This window comes from Epinephelus fuscoguttatus, linkage group LG3 (assembly GCF_011397635.1).
Source record: "Epinephelus fuscoguttatus linkage group LG3, E.fuscoguttatus.final_Chr_v1".
Lineage (NCBI taxonomy): Eukaryota > Metazoa > Chordata > Actinopteri > Perciformes > Serranidae > Epinephelus > Epinephelus fuscoguttatus.
Genome location: NC_064754.1, coordinates 2,105,956 through 2,124,950, shown reverse-complemented (window position 1 = coordinate 2,124,950; position 18,995 = coordinate 2,105,956). Strand labels below are relative to the sequence as shown.

The 18,995-nt window shown below is 44.8% G+C and overlaps 1 protein-coding gene across 1 annotated transcript in view; it reads right to left on the bottom strand.

The window, feature by feature from the left end:
• Positions 1–1,438: 1,438 nt before the first annotated feature.
• The window catches only part of LOC125886157 (apoptosis-stimulating of p53 protein 2-like), a 44,473-nt gene continuing 26,916 nt past the window's right edge, over positions 1,439–18,995 (bottom strand). The window contains exons 6-18 of the mRNA XM_049572162.1: positions 17,863–18,040; positions 16,490–16,689; positions 15,860–16,024; positions 13,513–13,732; positions 13,275–13,397; positions 10,921–11,027; positions 10,437–10,824; positions 7,729–8,480; positions 7,502–7,639; positions 5,901–6,034; positions 5,306–5,472; positions 3,864–4,063; positions 1,439–3,549 (exon numbers count right to left, since the gene is read on the bottom strand). Coding sequence (XP_049428119.1) covers positions 3,508–3,549; positions 3,864–4,063; positions 5,306–5,472; positions 5,901–6,034; positions 7,502–7,639; positions 7,729–8,480; positions 10,437–10,824; positions 10,921–11,027; positions 13,275–13,397; positions 13,513–13,732; positions 15,860–16,024; positions 16,490–16,689; positions 17,863–18,040 — 2,814 coding nt within the window. The 3' untranslated portion in view covers positions 1,439–3,507. The remainder of the gene's footprint in view (positions 3,550–3,863; positions 4,064–5,305; positions 5,473–5,900; positions 6,035–7,501; positions 7,640–7,728; positions 8,481–10,436; positions 10,825–10,920; positions 11,028–13,274; positions 13,398–13,512; positions 13,733–15,859; positions 16,025–16,489; positions 16,690–17,862; positions 18,041–18,995) is intronic.

The window sequence follows — 18,995 nt, the reverse complement described above, 5'->3', positions numbered from 1 at the left end:
ACAAGTCTAGGATGGAAACTATTCATCGTCAGAAGTAGAACGGTTCCTAATCCATCTATTATCGTGTATAAAACGTTATAAAGTTTATATAAACGTTGGAGGGAAGAGGGAGGGCCGGTGGCTCCCGGGCCCCCTTCTCCTGCGGGCCTGGGTTTGGGGCGGTCGGCCAGGCCACCTCCATCACGAAGCGAGGGAGGTGTGTGGGGCAGGCCGGCTGTCCGTCCACACTTGTTAACACAGGTCACAAACGTGTCCCTTCAAGTCACCAACTTGTTTGAACAAGTTACTACCTTGTTCCCTCAAGTCACTAACTTGTTTTGCACAAATCAAAATCTTGTTCCCTTGAGTAACATATTCACACAAGTCACATTCATGTTCCCTCAAGTCATTAACCTATTTCTTTAAGTCACTAACAAGTCGGTCTTGTTAACACAAGTCACAAACTTGTTCACACAAGTCAGAATATAGTTTCCTCAAGTCACTAATTTGTTCCCTTAAGTTACTAACAAGTCGGTAACTTGTTAACACAGGTCACAAACTTGTCCCTTCAAGTCACCAACTTGTTTGAACAAGTTACTATCTTGTTCCCCCAAGTCCCTAACTTGTTTTACACCAATCAAAATCTTGTTCCCTTAAGTCACTATCTTGTTTACACAAGTCACAAACTTGTTCACACAAGTCACAATAGCCTTTCCTCAAGACACTAACTTGTTCCCTCAGGTCACTAACTTGTTTTGCACAAATCAAAATCTTGTTCCCTTGAATTACATATTCACACAAGTCACATTCATGTTCCCTCAAATCATTAACCTATTCCTTTAAGTCACTAACAAGTCAGTCTTGTTAACACAAGTCACAAACTTGTTCACACAAGTCACAATAGTGTTTCCTCAAGTCACTAATTTGTTCCCTTAAGTTACTAACAAGTCGGTAACTTGTTAACACAGGTCACAAACTTGTCCCTTCAAGTCACCAACTTGTTTAAACAAGTTACTATCTTGTTCCCCCAAGTCCCTAACTTGTTTTACACCAATCAAAATCTTGTTCCCTTAAGTCACTATCTTGTTCACACAAGTCACAATAGTGTTTCCTCAAGACACTAACTTGTTCCCTCAGGTCACTAACATGTTTGCACAAGTTGGTCACTTGTTCACAAAAGTCACCAAGTCACCACTCGTCCTGGTCTCCACAGTCATACAAGACGATATCGCTTTATCATCTGTGTGTCCAGAACAGAGATGTGTTAGCTTAGCACAAAGACTGGAAGCAGGTGGAAAATGCTAGCCTAGCTAAATCAAAATAAAAAACAAAAAAACAAAACAAAACACAACTTACCTCCGATGATTTAAAGACAGCGTTGGAGTTGATTTAAGCTGATGATGCTTTTATTTTGAAAATCTAATAATCTACCTGTAAATTAGAAAAATGCTGTTCCCACATTTTCAGGGTTTTATACTGAAGTCCTCAGTCTGAACACAGGAAAAGACAATTTAAATGTTCACTGTCCGATATATCTGCCGATGTACGTTATCGTTTTTTAAAAGAACTGAGTGAAAAATCAAACAGTTTGGACACACTCTGCAGCAGCAGAACAGACGTGTAAATAAAGTTTTATGACAATTAAAAAAACACCTTCCATCAATACTTTCAAACAAGTGCTTGTCATTAACACGCACATCCTGTACGTGTCTGAGAAACATTAATGACATGAATATCAAACTCAATAAACAAAATATCAACATTAACAAATGCAGCCTGTTCACACTGAGCCGAGTCGGTCTGAGGCTCCGAGTCGAAACTCGTCAGACCTGCAAGAGTCAAACAAAAACTGGATAAAATAATAATAAAAAATAAATTTAAAAAAAAAAAAACTAATGAAACATAATCTGTACTACAGAGCCCCCAAAGAAGCACAAGTCACAAACCTGTAACCAAGTCACTGACTTGTTTGTACAAGTCAGTGACTTATTCACACAAATCAAAATCTTGTTCGAGTCACTAACTTGTTTACACAAATCACAATAGTGTCTCCTCCAGTCACCAACTTGTTTGAACAAGTTACTATCTTGTTCCCTCAAGTCACTAACTTGTTTTGCAGAAATCAAAATCTTGTTTCTTTAAGACACTGACTTGATTTCATAAGTCTGCAACTTGCTCCCTCAAATTAAAAATGTATTTACAAAAGTCAGTAACTTGTTTGCACAAGTAACTACCATGATGTAATAAGTTACTATCTTGTTCCCTTCAGTCACTAACTTGTTTGCACAAGTCACAGTCATGTTCCCTCAAGTCACGTGCTTGTTCTGACAAGTTGGTAACTTGTTCACAAAAGTGACAAACTTGTTCCCTCAAGTCACTGACGTATTCCTTTAAGTCACTAACTTGTTTGCACAAGTCACTAGCTTGTTCCCTTTAGTCACTCACTTGTTTGGGTAAGTTAGTAACTTGTTCACACAAGTCACAAACTTTCTTTCCTCAAGTCAGTCATTTGTTTGCACAAGTCACAATGTTATTTCCTCTAGTGCATAAGTCTGTCACTTGCTCTGTCAAGTTACTAAAACATTCACACGAGTAACAAACTTGTTTGTGCAAGTTGGTAACTTGTTCCTTTTAACTTGTTTGCCCAAGTTAATTTATTTTGTTAACACAAGTTACCATCTTGTTCCCTCACTTGTTTGGATAAATTTGTAATTTGTTTGTACAACTCACAAACTTGTTTTCTCAAGTCAATAACATGTTCGCACAAGTTACTAAATTGTCTGCACAAGTCATAATCATGTTCCCTCCAGTCAGTTACTTGTTGCAGAAGTTAATAACATGTTTGAACAAGTTGGTTTCTTGTTCCTTCAAGTCTCTAACTTGTTTGCCCAAGTTAATTAGTTTGTCAATACAAGTTACCACCTTGTGTTTGTGTGCACACAATGAAAATGTTTTGAGGATTCTGGGTCTCCGATAGCTGCTACATTCAGTGGACGCCGTTTAGATGCTGCAACAGAATCAGAGAACTGTATCTGCAAATATTTTAATCATGAGAAAAATGTAAAGACAGTTGCCCTGTTGTTTAAACACGTCTCTGGTTTGATTCCAACATTTAGGATATTTGTCGCATGACGTACTTTTCCCTCTCCCCATGTTTCTTGTCTTTATGTCACATGTCATTACTCAATAAAATAAAATTAAATCTTAAAAAAAAAGGAAAGAAAAACAAGACGAACCCAAGAGAATACTCCGATATGACTCATCGGCAAAGGTCAATAATCTGCTGATAAATTTTGGTAAACCGATAATGTGTCCGTTTTACCACAGGATGCAGATGAACTTTTGTTTGTTCTTCTTCCGTCTCTGCGGCAGTTCGTTGTGACATTCTTTGTGCTGAGATTGAAAAACCAAACAGGTTCAGTTCAGAAAAACATCTGTCTTTTTTCAACAAGAACCTCGAGTCCAGATGTTTAATCTTCTCCTGCTCCTCATAACGTTCTGGTCTTTGAAGGATTCGTCAGCCGCCCGTCAGGCCAGGCTCCTCTGCCGCGGCTTGATCCTCAGATACAGCTGGGAAGTAAAAGGAAAGGGAGTTCCTCATTAAAATGTCATTAAGATAACACTGAAACTTCTTATGTAACCCTGTTGAGTAACAGGATTCTCTGAGCTGCTGTAAACCTGATTAAAACCAATGAGATTTATGGAAGAAACAGCAGACTGACGCCGGCAGGGTCGACGGTTTGATTACCTCAGCAGACGGAGCAGGACATCAGATCTTAAACATACATGAAGACTGTTGCAGCTAATTTTAACACTTTACTTTACAGCCCCGCGGTTTGTAGATAGTTTCGTGGAAAGGAAGACAAACTCAGCAGTCATCTCACCCCCAGCAGGTTTCGGGGGATGTAGCCCTCACGGTCACCACATCTCGCCCACCACCACTCGTTCTCCACCTCGTCGTCCCGTCTCAGCACCGTCATGCAGTCGCCCTCGCTGAAGCCGAGCTCATCGTCGCGCTGAGGCTTGTAATCCCACAAGGCGTACACCACACCACGGTTCATAACACCCATCTTCTCCTGAACGCCTGCCGGGACACAAACACAGAGGAGGAACATTTCTGTCAGATCATAACTGTAAAAGGCAGTGACAGAAAGTGAGACCTGTGAAACGCTCTTAAAGACCCTGAAACACTCTCAGAAAACCCCAGGAACTTCTGTATGTTCCTCAGTGAGCCCTGAAATCTTTACTTAAAACTCATCACAGGAACCTCAACTCTTTGTCAACGATCCTGAAAGACTTAACCGTTCCCTAAAACTCCCTCAGGACACAAATATCTACAGAGACCCCTAAAACTTTACATGGACTCTTGTAATGTCAATAGGATCACTTGGACCACATCAGAGGTCCCTAGCCCCTCATATTTCCTCCCAGTTGCCCTCAATCCACTCATCTCCCAAAAACCACTGAAACCTCTTCACAGACCCACAAAACGTCCTTGTGGACTCTGTGACCCCCCTGAAGTCTTCCAAAAACCCTTTTCTTACCTCATAGAATGGAAGAAACCTCCTTTTACTCCTTGATCCTACTAAAATAACTCCCAAAATCCATTTAACCACATCAAACATCCCCAGAACCTCCTCACGTTGCCCTCAAACTCCCTCCATCCCAGAAATCAATAAAACCTCCTCACAGACCTTTAGAACTTTCTCATGCACTATGTGACCAGTGATTAGTGGACCTCCCAAAAACCACTGAAACCTCTTCATAGACCTGTGGAACTTCCTTGTGGACTTTATAACTGCCCTAAAGCCTTACTTCTCTCCCCTCATAGAACCTCCTCGAACACCTTAATCCTTTTCAACCACCTAAAATCCACCTTCAAGAGCCCCAGCTTTTCCAAATACACCCTTGAAATTCCCACCAAGCCCCTAAAACTGAGAACTTTTTGAAGGTGTTTTTACTCCTTGAACTTCTTCAGAGATTACCAAAATCTCCCCAGAAATCAAGGACCCCTCAAATGTCTTCACTAATCCTAACAATCGTCTTGTGGTCTCTCCAAAATCCACACAAGTCTCCCTGGACCACCTTCAAGAACCCCAACTTCTGTAGATGCCATCCCTCTAAAGTTTTACACAACTCACTTTAGAACCAACGCAAACTCCTTATGGACTCTAGAGCCTCCTTGTACTCCCTCAAGGACCTCCAAATCTCCCCACTGACCCCTTGTATCTACCAAAGCATCCTTAAACCCTATCATTAGCCCCCCGCCCTCCTTGTGGATGACTGAAGTTTTGTTTGTTGTTCACGTTTTATTCTTTGATCTCACCGTAGAGGAACTGGGAGCACTGGGCGTAGCCTTCCTCCATCTCCTCACATTTGTCTGCAGCTGTCTGCATGTCGCTGTATGTGGTGGCGAACACCGCCGCCCCCGACTCTACCAGGAACTTACAGACCTGAACGTTGTTACAGGAGGCAGCGCAGTGGAGGGGGGTCCTGCAGACGAGGAGAGACGAAGGAAGAAAGGTTAGAAAGAAGACGTATAGATCACCTCCTACATCTCTGGATCTTTGTCCAGAGATTCAAACAGATCAGTTGTTTTCTTCATTAGAGAAACAACCAAATAAACAAGCCAATCAGATCTTTGCATTAGGGATAAACGTTGGGACGTCATCTTCTTGCATCGCTAGCTACCTCGCTGCATCCATGAAAATCAGAAACAGATAAATGGCTGCAAACACAGTGACAAGTGTGGGTGAGATGTCAGCAGCTGTTCGGGTTGTTGACCTACAGAAATAATCAAACTTAAATCAGAATCATTCTTGGGACTGACATGACGAAAGTTAACAGCTTCTGCACTGACGAAAAATGATCTTGGCAGGACTGGACGATGAAACCATGATGTCACTGTAGTTCAAACTCACCAGCCGTCGCTGTCAGCAGCGTTGGCGTTGACACCGAACTGAACCAGAAACTTGACGATCTCGGTGTGGCCGGCACAGACGGCATTGTGCAGCGCCGTGATGCCCTCGTCGTTTGGCATGCTGGGGTCTTCCACCTGCAGTGCGGATGTGGGATCACATATTTATTTATATCATCTGAAGTCACGCTGCTCGTTTCAAGCATTTCATGCCAATAATTAATAACTTTAAAGTTAATTTTTTAAAGTTTAAAATCTTCCAAATACTCCCTGAAGTCACATTAGTCACATTATAACGCTTTGAAATGTCACAGATGAAAGTACCTGAAAAACACAACCTGGGACTGAATTAACAGAACATTTAAATACAGTATAAATGTACCAAAACCAGACACTTCATACCTCTCACATACAGCTGCTGCTCAAGAGCTGCTGCGCTTCAACAGCATCTATTTATATATAATGACCTTATTACATGTTTTGTGCTGTTCTAAACGTAGTGCTTCAATCACCCTATTTTGCGTTTGTGAAAATTTTGGTAGATCTGCAAGTGTACCAGAGCCGTCTCAGATTCTGTCCTTGGTGGATCTGCAGCTAAAGGCCGGTTTATACGTCTGTGTTGGTGCAGCGTAGACGTGTACTCTAAGATGCAGGTTACACAGGCTGTGGCCCAACGTGCACCTCTCCAGAAATGTAACAACAACAACTGCTATCAGTCCAGTTGGTAGCATCACATTTCCTCCTGGATACAGAAAGAAAACTGGAGACAAGGCCCCGTTCACTCCTAGAAAATTTGGTCAGTGGCGTACAAGGCCAAAAAAGTTCAACTGCTGCGTTTAAAATTACCCGGATGATCGGCACTGCTTTCACACTGGCAAAGAGCAGGCGCACCAGAGACTTTCGCCGGCCGAGTGGCTGACTTCCGCTGTAGCACTCCGCTAACTTGAAATGGGATGAAATAATTTAATCCTGTGGCTCTTCTACACTTTCCAAATGTTATCTGACTGACTGGATCAAATCCTGATGGTGGAGAGTCATTTCACAGGGGTTGTGACGCTCAAAAGATTGTATGTCAAAAAGTATCTTTGGACGCAACAGCATTACGTGATGGACTCTGCAGTTGTTACAGTGTGTGGTCACTACGAAAAAGCCCGGCACTTCCTGGATGCTTAATTTAGCCTCTGCTTTCACACCTGTCCTGTTTGGTTTGGTTCAACCGAACTCAGGTTTGTTTGCCCCCTCAGTGTCGTTCGTTTGTGCAGGTGTGAACACAGCAATCACACTCAGGTGTGAACACCCCAAAACAACCGGACTGAGACCTTCTTGAAGAGGTGGTCTCAGTCCGGTTCCAAAGGAACTCTGGTGCGGTTGGTTTGTGGTGAGAAGGTGTTGCGACCTGGATGTGAAGCAACTGCAGTCACATGACACATTGTTTGGGTTAAACATGAGCATGTTACAGTCCTGGAGGATTATTAATGTGCACCTCCTCCTGTACTGCCTTAATATGCACATTCAGCTGTGGTGGTTTAACTGCAGTGTAGGCTCCACATAGAGCCTACGTATGACTATAAATGAGGCTTAAGAGCAGACAGCGGTGTGACTCACGTCGTAAATGACCCTCTGGACGAGGTCGTACTCGCCCTCCAGAGACGAGTCCAGCAGCAGAGCCAGAGGGTTGAACTTGACCCGCATGCCGTGGTCGATCCGGTCTGAGCCGGCTTTCCGGAGGATCGACCTCTTACCCTGCAATAAGAACATTTCTCTTTTTCATTTAGGTGAAATTACCCTTTAATAAAGCACCAATCAGAATCACTGATCACTCTGACACTCACCGGCGGCACTGTGACCTGTCCTGTGACCTCAGGCGGCTGCAGGTTGGCGGCATCATCTCCCTGATCGCTCTCGCCACAGGTGGGGTAAGGAGGGGGCGGGTAGGGCGGGAACTCATCCATAAAGAAGTCCAGGTGGGCCGAGTTGGACGGACACACCTCCTCCCCGTCATCCTTGTCCTCCAAAGGGGAGGGCTGAGAGCGGCAGGAGGCGGGGTCAGGGAGAGGTGAGCGGGGGGGCAGAGGGGGCGGGGTCAGGCTGTCCTCTGGGCTCTCAGGTAGCGACTGCTTGTCGTCACCACTGGACGTCACATCTGCACCGCCCGTCCCGTCCTCCTGAGGCTGAACATACGTCCCCGCTGGACCGACTGTCTCCATAGGGATGGTTTCCATGGCAGCCAGGGTGGTTTTCTGGTAGAGCAGCTTCTGGATGTTGGGTCCGGCAGGGCCCTCGGGCTCTGTGATGGAGCTGCGTTTCTTCAGGGGCCGGGGGGCGTGGTGCAGCCGCCGACGGAGGGCCTCCAGGTCGGCATCGCTGGGGTTCCTGTTGGGGTTGGACAGGAAGGGGAGGAGCTTGGTGGGGCTGAGCGGTCGCGGGGTGGCGCGTTCTGTCGTCTCTGCTCCGGCACCTTCGCCGTTACCGAGGCAACTGTTGTCGACCTCGCTCCCGTCAGACACACAAGACCCAGAGCTGATGGTGTCTGCGGCGGCAGACTGCTGCCCCCCGCAGGCTGGGAGGACTGGTTTCCCATACACTGTGAGGGAGGAGACACACTGGAGTCAGAAAACCACAGAGCTCAGACCATTAATCAGTTTATCAATTAATCAATAATCAGAAACTGTTTGAATTTTGTTTGAGTCGTTCGTTAATAAAAACATTCTCTGATTCTCCGACGTGAAGATTTTCTGCTTTCATAACCACAAATTAAAATCTTGGTGTTTTGAGCAGTTAGTCGTAAAGAGAGCTTCGTTTCCCAGGTTTGTCGAGGGAGCAAATTACATCATACACTTATTTGCATATCGCTGACATCACTGTGCATTTATTGGCGGCCTCGGCGGCTGTTTCAGTAGCAGTGAAGAAGAGAGCACCCACAGCTACATGAACGTTAGAGAAATCATAGAGAGAATAATCACAATCACAAATTTGTGCTTAATTACACCTTTACATTGTTTAAGACAGTTCCATGCTTTGTCTTTTTTTTTTACATCACATTTCATATTTTTTATGCCCATTTTTTGTTTTCTTACACTCGTCCTGTGATTTTTTTTATACACCCTCTTATGTATTTTACACCCATCCTGTGATTTTTACGCAAATTCCTTATTTTCTTTTTTACCCGTCCTGTTTTCTTATGTTTGTTCCCTGTTTTTACAATGATCCTTTCGTTTTTTCTGGGTTTTTTAAATGTCCACTTTTTTCTTTTTTTTTGTTCTTTACACCATTCCAGTGTCCTTTGTGCCCTGGTTTCTTTTTAGAGCCCATTTCATGTTTTTTTATTTACACCCGTCCTGTTTTCTTATGTCCATTTCCTGTTTTTTTTGTTTTGTTTTGTTCTTGTACACATGCCCTGTGTTTTTTTTAAATGTCAATCCTGTGGTTTTTACTGATTGTTTTTTGCCCATTTTTTGCTTTTTAACTATTTCCAGTGTTTTTATGCTCATTTCATATTTTTCTATGTCCATTATTTGTTTTTTAATGCCCGTCCTGTGATTTTTTTTAAGCCCATCCAATGTTGTGTTCACAACCTTCCTGTGTTTTATTTTCACCTGTCCTGTTTGTTAACACCTGTTCTTTTTTTTTAACCTTCCCATGTGTTTTACACCCATCCTGTGTTTTTTAATACATGCCCTGTGATTTTTTTTTTTACACCTGTCACATTGTTTTTACGCCCATTCAGTTTTTTTTACACTTGTCCCGTGGTTTTATTACGCTTATACGATGTTTTTGTTCTTTTTTCACATTTGTCCTGTTTTTTTCACTATCCGATGTATTTATTTACTTATTTTAACACCCATGTTTTGTTTTTTTTAAATATAAATATATATTTGTCTTGATTTTGGGTTTTTTTTTTTTACACCTGCCCCATGGTTTCAGTTTTACACCTGATTTTTTTCACCCATCCCGTGTGTCGGCCTGTCCAGATGCTCTCCATGTTCTTTTAGTGTTACCAAGGCGTGGCACAAAATGGCAGTGAAACCCCGGGGGTGGCGGTTGTAGTTGTAACAGTATTAGTAACAGGCACTTCATCTTATGGGAAGATTTTCTATTTCTATGAAAATAAACTGCACTGTTTTGAGTAAATGTGTCAAACTTTGGAGGAAACATGCAGCAAAGTGCAGAACAGACCTTAAAAACTATTTTGCCTCCACCCTGAGAGAGATTTATAACTCAAAAATAAATAGAAAAATAAATAAACACAAATGCTAAATGTTTAATCTGGTGGATGTTCAGTGTTCAGGCCTGACTGGCCAGTTTCCTGGCTGAACACCAACATCCAAAACCAGAGCAAACATTTTACAAAACACTCGTGGCGATCACGGTTTTGTGAAAAATAAAAGAGACATTTGTGGATTTGTAAAGAGGAAAGGGGCCATTACATGTTGAGAGTGGACCGTCACGAGAACAGTCATAGTAATATCTAAAAGTATTATTGGTAACGGTGACATCATTGCAGTAACAGTTGGTGTAGCAACAGTAAGTGCTGCGTCACCTCTGGGCTGGCTGCGGGGCAGCGTGCCCTGGCCGCTCAGCTGGTAGCCCTTCCCCTGCTGGGTGTACATGGAGTAGATGGACGAAGCCGCCAGCGTCTGAGGCTTCTGCAGCAGGGTGGGGGGGGCCTCAGAGGGGTCGGGGGTGTACGGCCGTACAGCGGCAGCCGGCGGACTCTCCTGCTTGTTGGGCAGAGGGAGGGTGTGGCTGTGGCTGGAGAGGACTCCCTGAGCCCTGAGGTGGCCCCCGACCGGCCGCACTTTACCAGGGAAGGTCCCGGTGCTGTAGGGAGGCTTGGAGAAGGTCTGCGGGCTGGACGAGGAGAACGGTTTGGGCTTACTGGGAACTGGAGGTGGAGCCGCCATCTTGGGCAGACCTTTACCAGAAGCCTGAAGGAGTGAACACAGAGTGTAAAAATACTCCATTACAAGTATGATAATAAACATAAAGTCTGACATAGAAAGGAACGCAGAGTCCACTGATACCTGATTGTCCCTGAGCAGGTTGTCAGTGATGTGACTGGTCCGTGAGGGGACAGGGGGCGGGACGTCAGACCCAGAGAGGCCCTTCTGATCTGTGAGGGTCTTACCACCTATGAGAGAGGAGGGAGGGACATCATCATAAACACAGACGTCACTAACTGAGTGGCCCCCAGGAACACCGCTCAGCCTTGTTTCCTGTTTTTCCCAGTGGTCACTTGATGTACAGTACAGGCCAAAAGTTTGGACACACCTTCTCAGTCAATGCGTTTTCTTTATTTTCATGACTATTTACATTGTAGATTCTCACTGAAGGCATCAAAACTATGAATGAACACATGTGGAGTTATGTACTTAACAAAAAAAGGTGAAATAACTGAAAACATGTTTTATATTCTAGTTTCTTCAAAATAGCCACCCTTTGCTCTGATTACTGCTTTGCACACTCTTGGCATTCTCTCCATGAGCTTCAAGAGGTAGTCACCTGAAATGGTTTTCCAACAGTCTTGAAGGAGTTCCCAGAGGTGTTTAGCACTTGTTGGCCCCTTTGCCTTCACTCTGCGGTCCAGCTCACCCCAAACCATCTCCATTGGGTTCAGGTCCGGTGACTGTGGAGGCCAGGTCATCTGCCGCAGCACTCCATCACTCTCCTTCTTGGTCAAATAGCCCTTACACAGCCTGGAGGTGTGTTTGGGGTCATTGTCCTGTTGAAAAATAAATGATCGTCCAACTAAGCAAACCGGATGGGATGGCATGTCGCTGCAGGATGCTGTGGTAGCCATGCTGGTTCAGTGTGCCTTCAATTTTGAATAAATCCCCAACAGTGTCACCAGCAAAACACCCCCACACCATCACACCTCCTCCTCCATGCTTCACAGTGGGAACCAGGCATGTGGAATCCATCCGTTCACCTTTTCTCGTCTCACAAAGACACGGCGGTTGGAACCAAAGATCTCAAATTTGGACTCATCAGACCAAAGCACAGATTTCCACTGGTCTAATGTCCATTCCTTGTGTTTCTTGGCCCAAACAAATCTCTTCTGCTTGTTGCCTCTCCTTAGCAGTGGTTTCCTAGCAGCTATTTGACCATGAAGGCCTGATTCGCGCAGTCTCCTCTTAACAGTTGTTCTAGAGATGGGTCTGCTGCTAGAACTCTGTGTGGCATTCATCTGCTCTCTGATCTGAGCTGCAACTTGCCATTTCTGAGGCTGGTGACTCGGATGAACTTATCCTCAGAAGCGAGGGTGACTCTTGGTCTTCCTTTCCTGGTCGGTCCTCATGTGTGCCAGTTTCTTGTAGCGCTTGATGGTTTTGCGACTCCACTTGGGGACAAATTTAAAGTTTTTGCAATTTTCCGGACTGACTGACCTTCATTTCTTAAAGTAATGATGGCCACTCGTTTTCTTTAGTTAGCTGATTGGTTCTTGCCATAATATGAATTTTAACAGTTGTCCAATAGGGCTGTCGGCTGTGTATTAACCTGACTTCTGCACAACACAACTGATGGTCCCAACCCCATTGATAAAGCAAGAAATTCCACTAATTAACCCTGATAAGGCACACCTGTGAAGTGGAAACCATTTCAGGTGACTACCTCTTGAAGCTCATGGAGAGAATGCCAAGAGTGTGCAAAGCAGTAATCAGAGCAAAGGGTGGCTATTTTGAAGAAACTAGAATATAAAACATGTTTTCAGTTATTTCACCTTTTTTTGTTAAGTACATAACTCCACATGTGTTCATTCATAGTTTTGATGCCTTCAGTGAGAATCTACAATGTAAATAGTCATGAAAATAAAGAAAACGCATTGAATGAGAAGGTGTGTCCAAACTTTTGGCCTGTACTGTATTGCAGCAGAAAAAATTCCCCAGACATTTTCCCCACAGACCACCGTTACATAGTTTTCCCGCGGTCATGGAAAACCTGGGAAAGTCATTGAATTTCACAGTCACATTTTCGTAGCCTGGAAAAGTCATAGCATTAGTTTTGGAAAGTCGTGGAATTTTGTTGTGTGTAGTAAAAGTGTTACAGTAGTCTTCCATTGATGACCTTCCACGTTCAATAACAGCAAATCTGTATTCGGAAACTGTCGGCGTAACGTAGCTCTAATATGTGTCGATGTGTGACAGCATTTTGTCAAATGAGGTCGTAGCTGATCATGAACCGGAAACTCAACTCAGATATCGGGATTAGGCTCAGAGTTTGTTGAGCCTGCGAACGTGAACATCCTGAATGTGGTGCAGTAAAAAGTAAAATATAACCTCAGAGACGAAGGAGGAGGAGAAGGTGGTGCAGAATGGAAACACACAAGTACAAGTACAGTGAATGTGTACTCAGAGCTCTTAATCATAATCTGACTGACCTGAGTTGTAGCAGCTGAGGCTGGACATGCGAGGCAGGGTGGAGGCGTGGCTGTAACCTCCACTGGACTCAGGTAACGAGCTGCTCCACTCAGACAGTTTGGTTATTTTTGACGTGACGAAACCTAGGTAGGTACACATCAGTCCCTTAGCGTGCTTTGACAGAGACATTTTGTTTGAGATTAAATAAATCACTTCCTGAAGACTTCTATTCTCTCAGGGTAACTTCAGGTCCAGTACCTGAGGCTGGTTTGGCTGGTCTGGGAGGCGGCTTCAGGGACGAGTCGGGCATGGGCAGGGTGGCAGTGCCATCCGGATACGCCGGCTTCACCAGAACCTCCTGGCGGGCCGGCACCGGAGGCCCCTGAGGACTCGTCGTGGAGGACGACTGGATGTACGGCCCGACCGCCGCCACTCTGGAGGCCACACCGTGCTGAGGGGCCACGCCATCTGAAGCCATCTGGAGGTAACAGGAATATTTAACAGCTGTAGAGTGTAGTGTCTGCAGATAGAAACTATCTTTCAATAAAATTCCTTAGAAAGAAAAGAAGTCATCAAATGGAGACTTCAGCAGACTGGTGCTGAAACAAAAACTGCTCAGCACAAACAGAAAATTTGATGGTGGTAGAAAGTAACTAAGTACTGCACTTAACAGTAAACATTTAAGATACTTGTACTGGATTATTTCTTTCTCATGATACTTTCTACTTCTACTCCTCTACATTTGACAAATATTGTTGATAAATAAACAGAATAGGTAGGAGAAGAGTAACGCACACTACAGATTGTCTTGTTGAGGTGCTGGCGATGGAGTAGAAAACTTAGAAAAAAGAGGGAACGCTGCACACTCAGCTCCAAGTAAAAAGGGAATTTTATTTAGGACAATGTTTCAGCACAGGGCCTTTGTCAAGCCTTGACACGCTACCTTAAGACTTGACAAAGGCCCTGTGCCGAAACGTTGTCCTAAATAAAATTCCGTTTTTACTTGAAGCTGAGCGTGCGGCGTTCCCTCTTTTTTCTAAATAAACAGAAAATGAATGTGAAACTATTTTGATGGTTGAAGTCATTTTTCCTGTAAAAACATTTCATGGTTTCAGCGTCACAAACTTTTCCTTTGAATAATGTTAATAACTGTAACATGTACTAATAATTATTTTGACAAACAAACGTTGTCACTCTGGCCTCTCGGTACATTGTCTGTGCACTCCTCCGAGAATCACCACCTTAACATGGTGGAGGGGTTTGTGTGTCCGTGTGAACCTGTGAGCTGTGTTGTCTGGGGCTAAATGCCCCTGGTAGGGTCTCCCAAGGCAAAGTGGTCTCAGGGGAGCAGCTGGGCTAAGAGCAATTCAAGAAAACCTTGACGAAACAGAATAGTCGGACCTCAAGCACCTTGCCCCGTCCCTTGGAGCCAGACCTGGTGAAGAGGAGTTCGCCAGTGAGAGTCTGGTGGCCGGGCCTTGAGCCATGGGGCCCTGTCGAGCTCAGCCCAAATAAATAAAATGGTGCAGTTGCCCTGTGGGCCCACCAGGTGTGAGAGGAGTTCAGCAAGGCTATGGCAAAGGACTTTCAGTTGGCTTCAAGAAGTTCTGGCAAACCGTTCGACGCCAAAGGAAAGGAAAACAGGGCTTGCTTTAGGTTGTGCTCGACAGAGAGGGAGAACCGCTGACCCATACTGGGGATACTGTTGAGCGGTGGAAGCACTTTGAGGAACTCCTGAATCCAGCCGTCACGTCCACGTCGGGGAGGAGGCAGAGCTTGAAGACTCAGGGGAACTCTTGTCCATATCTCTGGCAGAGGTCACAAAGGTGGTCAAAGCAGCAAGGCGTCATGTGTGGATGAGATTCGCCCTGAGATGCTTAAGGCTCTGGATATTGTTGGGCTGTCTTGGCTGACACACCTTTTCAGTGTCGCATGGAGGTCAGATACGGTGCCTGTGCAGTGGCAAATCAGGGTGGTGGTCCCCATTTTCAAAAAAGGGGATGCTCAAATTATCAGGGTATCACACTGGTCAGCCTTCCTGGCAAAGTTTATTCCAGGATGCTGGGAAGGAAGCTTCTACCAAATGTCAAACCTTGGATCCTGAAGGAGCAATGCAGATTCGGTCCTGGCCGTGGAACAGTCGAACAGCTTTTTACCCTCGCGAGGCTGCTGGAGGGGTTGTGGGAGTTTGCCCATCCAGTCCACATGTGTTTTGTGGATTTGGAGAAGGATTACAACCGTGTCCCTCAGGGAGTCTTGTGTGGGGTACTGTGGGATTATGGGGTAGCAGGCTCACTGCTACGAGCCATCCAGTCCCAATCTGGTCTGTTTGTTTTGGAGACGAAGAGACCTCTGTGGATAATTCAGCTCCTGAACAATGAACACTGGAGGGATTCTTACCAGGAGAAGTTTCAGCTGGTTGTAATCTGCAGTCCTTACTGCTAGACGCCACTAAATCCTCACGAATCTGACACACCGGACCTTTAAGTGAGCTAATTTAGTAAATGAGGCTCGTCCTGATTTTACGCTCGTCATAAGAGTCTCCCGTTTAAAGGATCAACTGAATCTCTGCAGAATAAATGTTTTTTTGGTTGTGTGCACTCACCGGCAGGTTCTCCTTCTGCTGCAGGGCGGCCTTCTTCTTCCAGAGCCGCTGGCGCAGCTCGGCCAGCCGTCGGTCCATCGCTGCCACCTCCAGGTTCCTCTTGTTCAGGCTGTCTCTCTGCTGCTGCAGCCTGCCGCTCTGGTCCTGATTCAGCTTGTTCCTCAACTGGGAGGTCAGGGATGGAGCTCAGTTAGAAACTAAGATTGCAAAGGCTAATGATAGCCAGTTAGCCTAGCCTTCCTGCTAAATTCAAACTAGCTATACCAGCTTGTTATCTAGGAAGCTAGTTGCCTGGCCTGCTGAAATTCAACATTAAGAGTCTGATGGTGAAGTTGTTTCCAATTCTTGGATTGTTGGTTGGACTTAACAGGACATGTGAAAGCGTCACAAAGGCTCTGAGGAACCAAGATGTGCATTTTTTACACTACTATTTGACATTTGATAGACCAAACAATTAATCGAGGGACTCATTAGCAGATTAATCGGTAATAAAATGAATCTTTAGCTGCAGTCCTGATGCAGCTCGCTGTGTCCTCTGTACTGATGCTTTACTCAGCAGAGTTTCACGTCCAGGTGCTCTCAGATAATCTGTGCTTCTCCTGAGAGCACCTGGACGTGATCTTCTCTCACCTGCAGCTCCTTATAGAGGCGCTCCAGCTCAGCGGTGGAGGTGTTGTGGTGATGATGATGAGGAGGAGGAAGAGGAGGCTCCAGTCTGTTGCTCCTCAGCGCCTCCAGCTGGTCGCTCAGCTCCTCCACCCTCGACACGGCGACCAGCAGCTCCCTCTGCTTCTGCTGGAACAGACCAGTCATCTGCTCGATTTCCTCCACTGATACACACACACACGAAGAAGAGGAACCGAAGTTTATACCTTATATACCTAATGACGATATGATACTGAACCTTAACACCAAAACTGTACTGTGAGGATCTTATTACCTCCGACAAGGAGGTCATGTTTTTCAAACTACTGGCCTGATTTTCATTAAACTTGGTGTCCGTTGGTCGTCCATGGGTCGAGGAAGAACATATTAAATTTTAGAGTGGATCTTAAAGTCACCAGTGACCTCTTAATGAATGCCGACGCGGGCACATGCTCAATTCTTGTTTGACACAATTGATGATGACATCCTTTTAGACAGACTGAGGCACTAAGTGGGCGTATCTGGTGCTGCCCTAAACTGCTCTGCTTTATACTTGTCAGACAGGAAGTTTGGTGTGTCTGTTAACAATGTCATTTCAAGTTCGGTGTGCCTCAAGGCTCAATCCTTGGTCCAGTCTTGTTCTCATCATACCCCCTCATTAAACCCACTGACCTCAGCATGCTGAGTTCTCTACAGGACTGTCTGTGTGATATCAAATTTGGATGTCGTTAAATTTCTTCAGCTCAATTCTAATAAAATGGAAATCCTTGTAACTGGGTCGCAGCATGTCACGAAACAAATACTGCCATTCACTGGTTACCTGTCTCGACACATAAAGCCTTGTTGTCACGTTCAATAGTAATTTATGTTTTGAACATGTCACTGAGCTCGTCCAATCATGCTTAACTTTTAGAGATAAAGAAACTTATATATGCTTTCATGTCTCCCCGGGCTGGCTGTCGGGCTAAACCTGACATTTTTACCAAGATGCGCTTTAAGGTACCAATTAAACGTGAATCAGTACTTGGTAGTACTGACGTTCTTCGGTCAGTACCCTTCAGCTTCGGCGTGGTCAGAGTTGTGTATAAAACCCCAGCGTCAACTTTGCTCCTGAAAAAGTCTCTAAAGCCTCTGTAAATATGACCCGTACCAAGAAAGGTCTGACAGTGTTGAAGTGAATGAGAAACAGCTTCTCTTTGGAAATATAAAGTCAGAACGCAACTGATTTAAGTTTTTTCCCGCCATGTCTGCCTCAGGCTCATCCCAACAAGCTTCACCCTTTCTCTAAGAAACTTGTGAAAATCCTGCACAGTGTTGTTACAAATCTGTCTGGCCACCCAGACCTCCGTCACACTGACCTAGTTTGCTGTTGCTGAGGCGTTTCTGCTCCACCTGGCCCCTGAGGGCTCGGACTCGTCGCAGTTTGGCCTCCTGGTTGTGTGCGTTCTCTCGGAGCTGCTGCAGTCGCTCCTGTTCGGACATCTCTTGCTGCTGCTGCCGCTGATCCTGAAGCTTCAGGTAGCGCAGCCGCTGCTCCTAAAAACACACCCAGTCAGGTAATACATCTGGATCAGATTAATGCATGCTGAGGTGCGGCCTGCAGAGCAGAGAGGCACTGATGTCTGCAGGAAGCTCAAACTAACTAATTAATGCCTGAAGGCTGAAATGATGAGACGATGAGCTGTGCAAATGTAGATAACAGCTTCAGACAGTCTCTTCTAAAAGACATTCATGGTGCTGCTCTCACTTGTTCACGCTGAGAGCTGAGAGAAAAGTTTCTATATATCATATATTATTCATAGTTCTGCCCCCTAACAACCGAATGTTAGTCATCCAGAATATTAGTCAGCAAGATTTCTTTGGTCGTAGAGAACAAACAAACAAAAAACAAAAAATATAAAAAGTGAAACTCTATCAGGAGCTGCACCTTGTCAAAATATATCCAAAGCTATATGACTGGAGCATGTGTGACTTTAATTTGAAAGGACAGACACAGGAAGTGTCCACGCTCAGCAGTCAGACAGGAGTCAGGTTAATCTCCAGGGCTGGTACCTGCGGTTATTCCACAGGCTAGTTAATAACATGTCGGGCAGGAAATCCAAAGTGTGGGATCATTTTGAGAAGGTGAAGGAGGAACCCAAGGTGATATGTAAACTCATCTTCATTGGTCGACTACAAACATGACGTATCATCTGAAACATGGAAGTAGCTACATGCCCATTAGCCCACAGCGTCATTAACAGGCGGCTCGCTCAGTGTGTGACGTGCACTTGGAGATAAAATATAGGCCTATATTAATGAAGGTTCATTAGTACGGTTTGTATTTCTCTGTAATGTAGCACAGTGTTAACAATGTTACTGATACTATTCTTTCTCACACCTTCAACTCAAACCACCAAAATATATCATTTCATCATTACAGCAATATCCGAAACATGCAGGAGACTAGTCCACTGATGGACCCTGATGAGGACTGTTGGTCCACTGATGG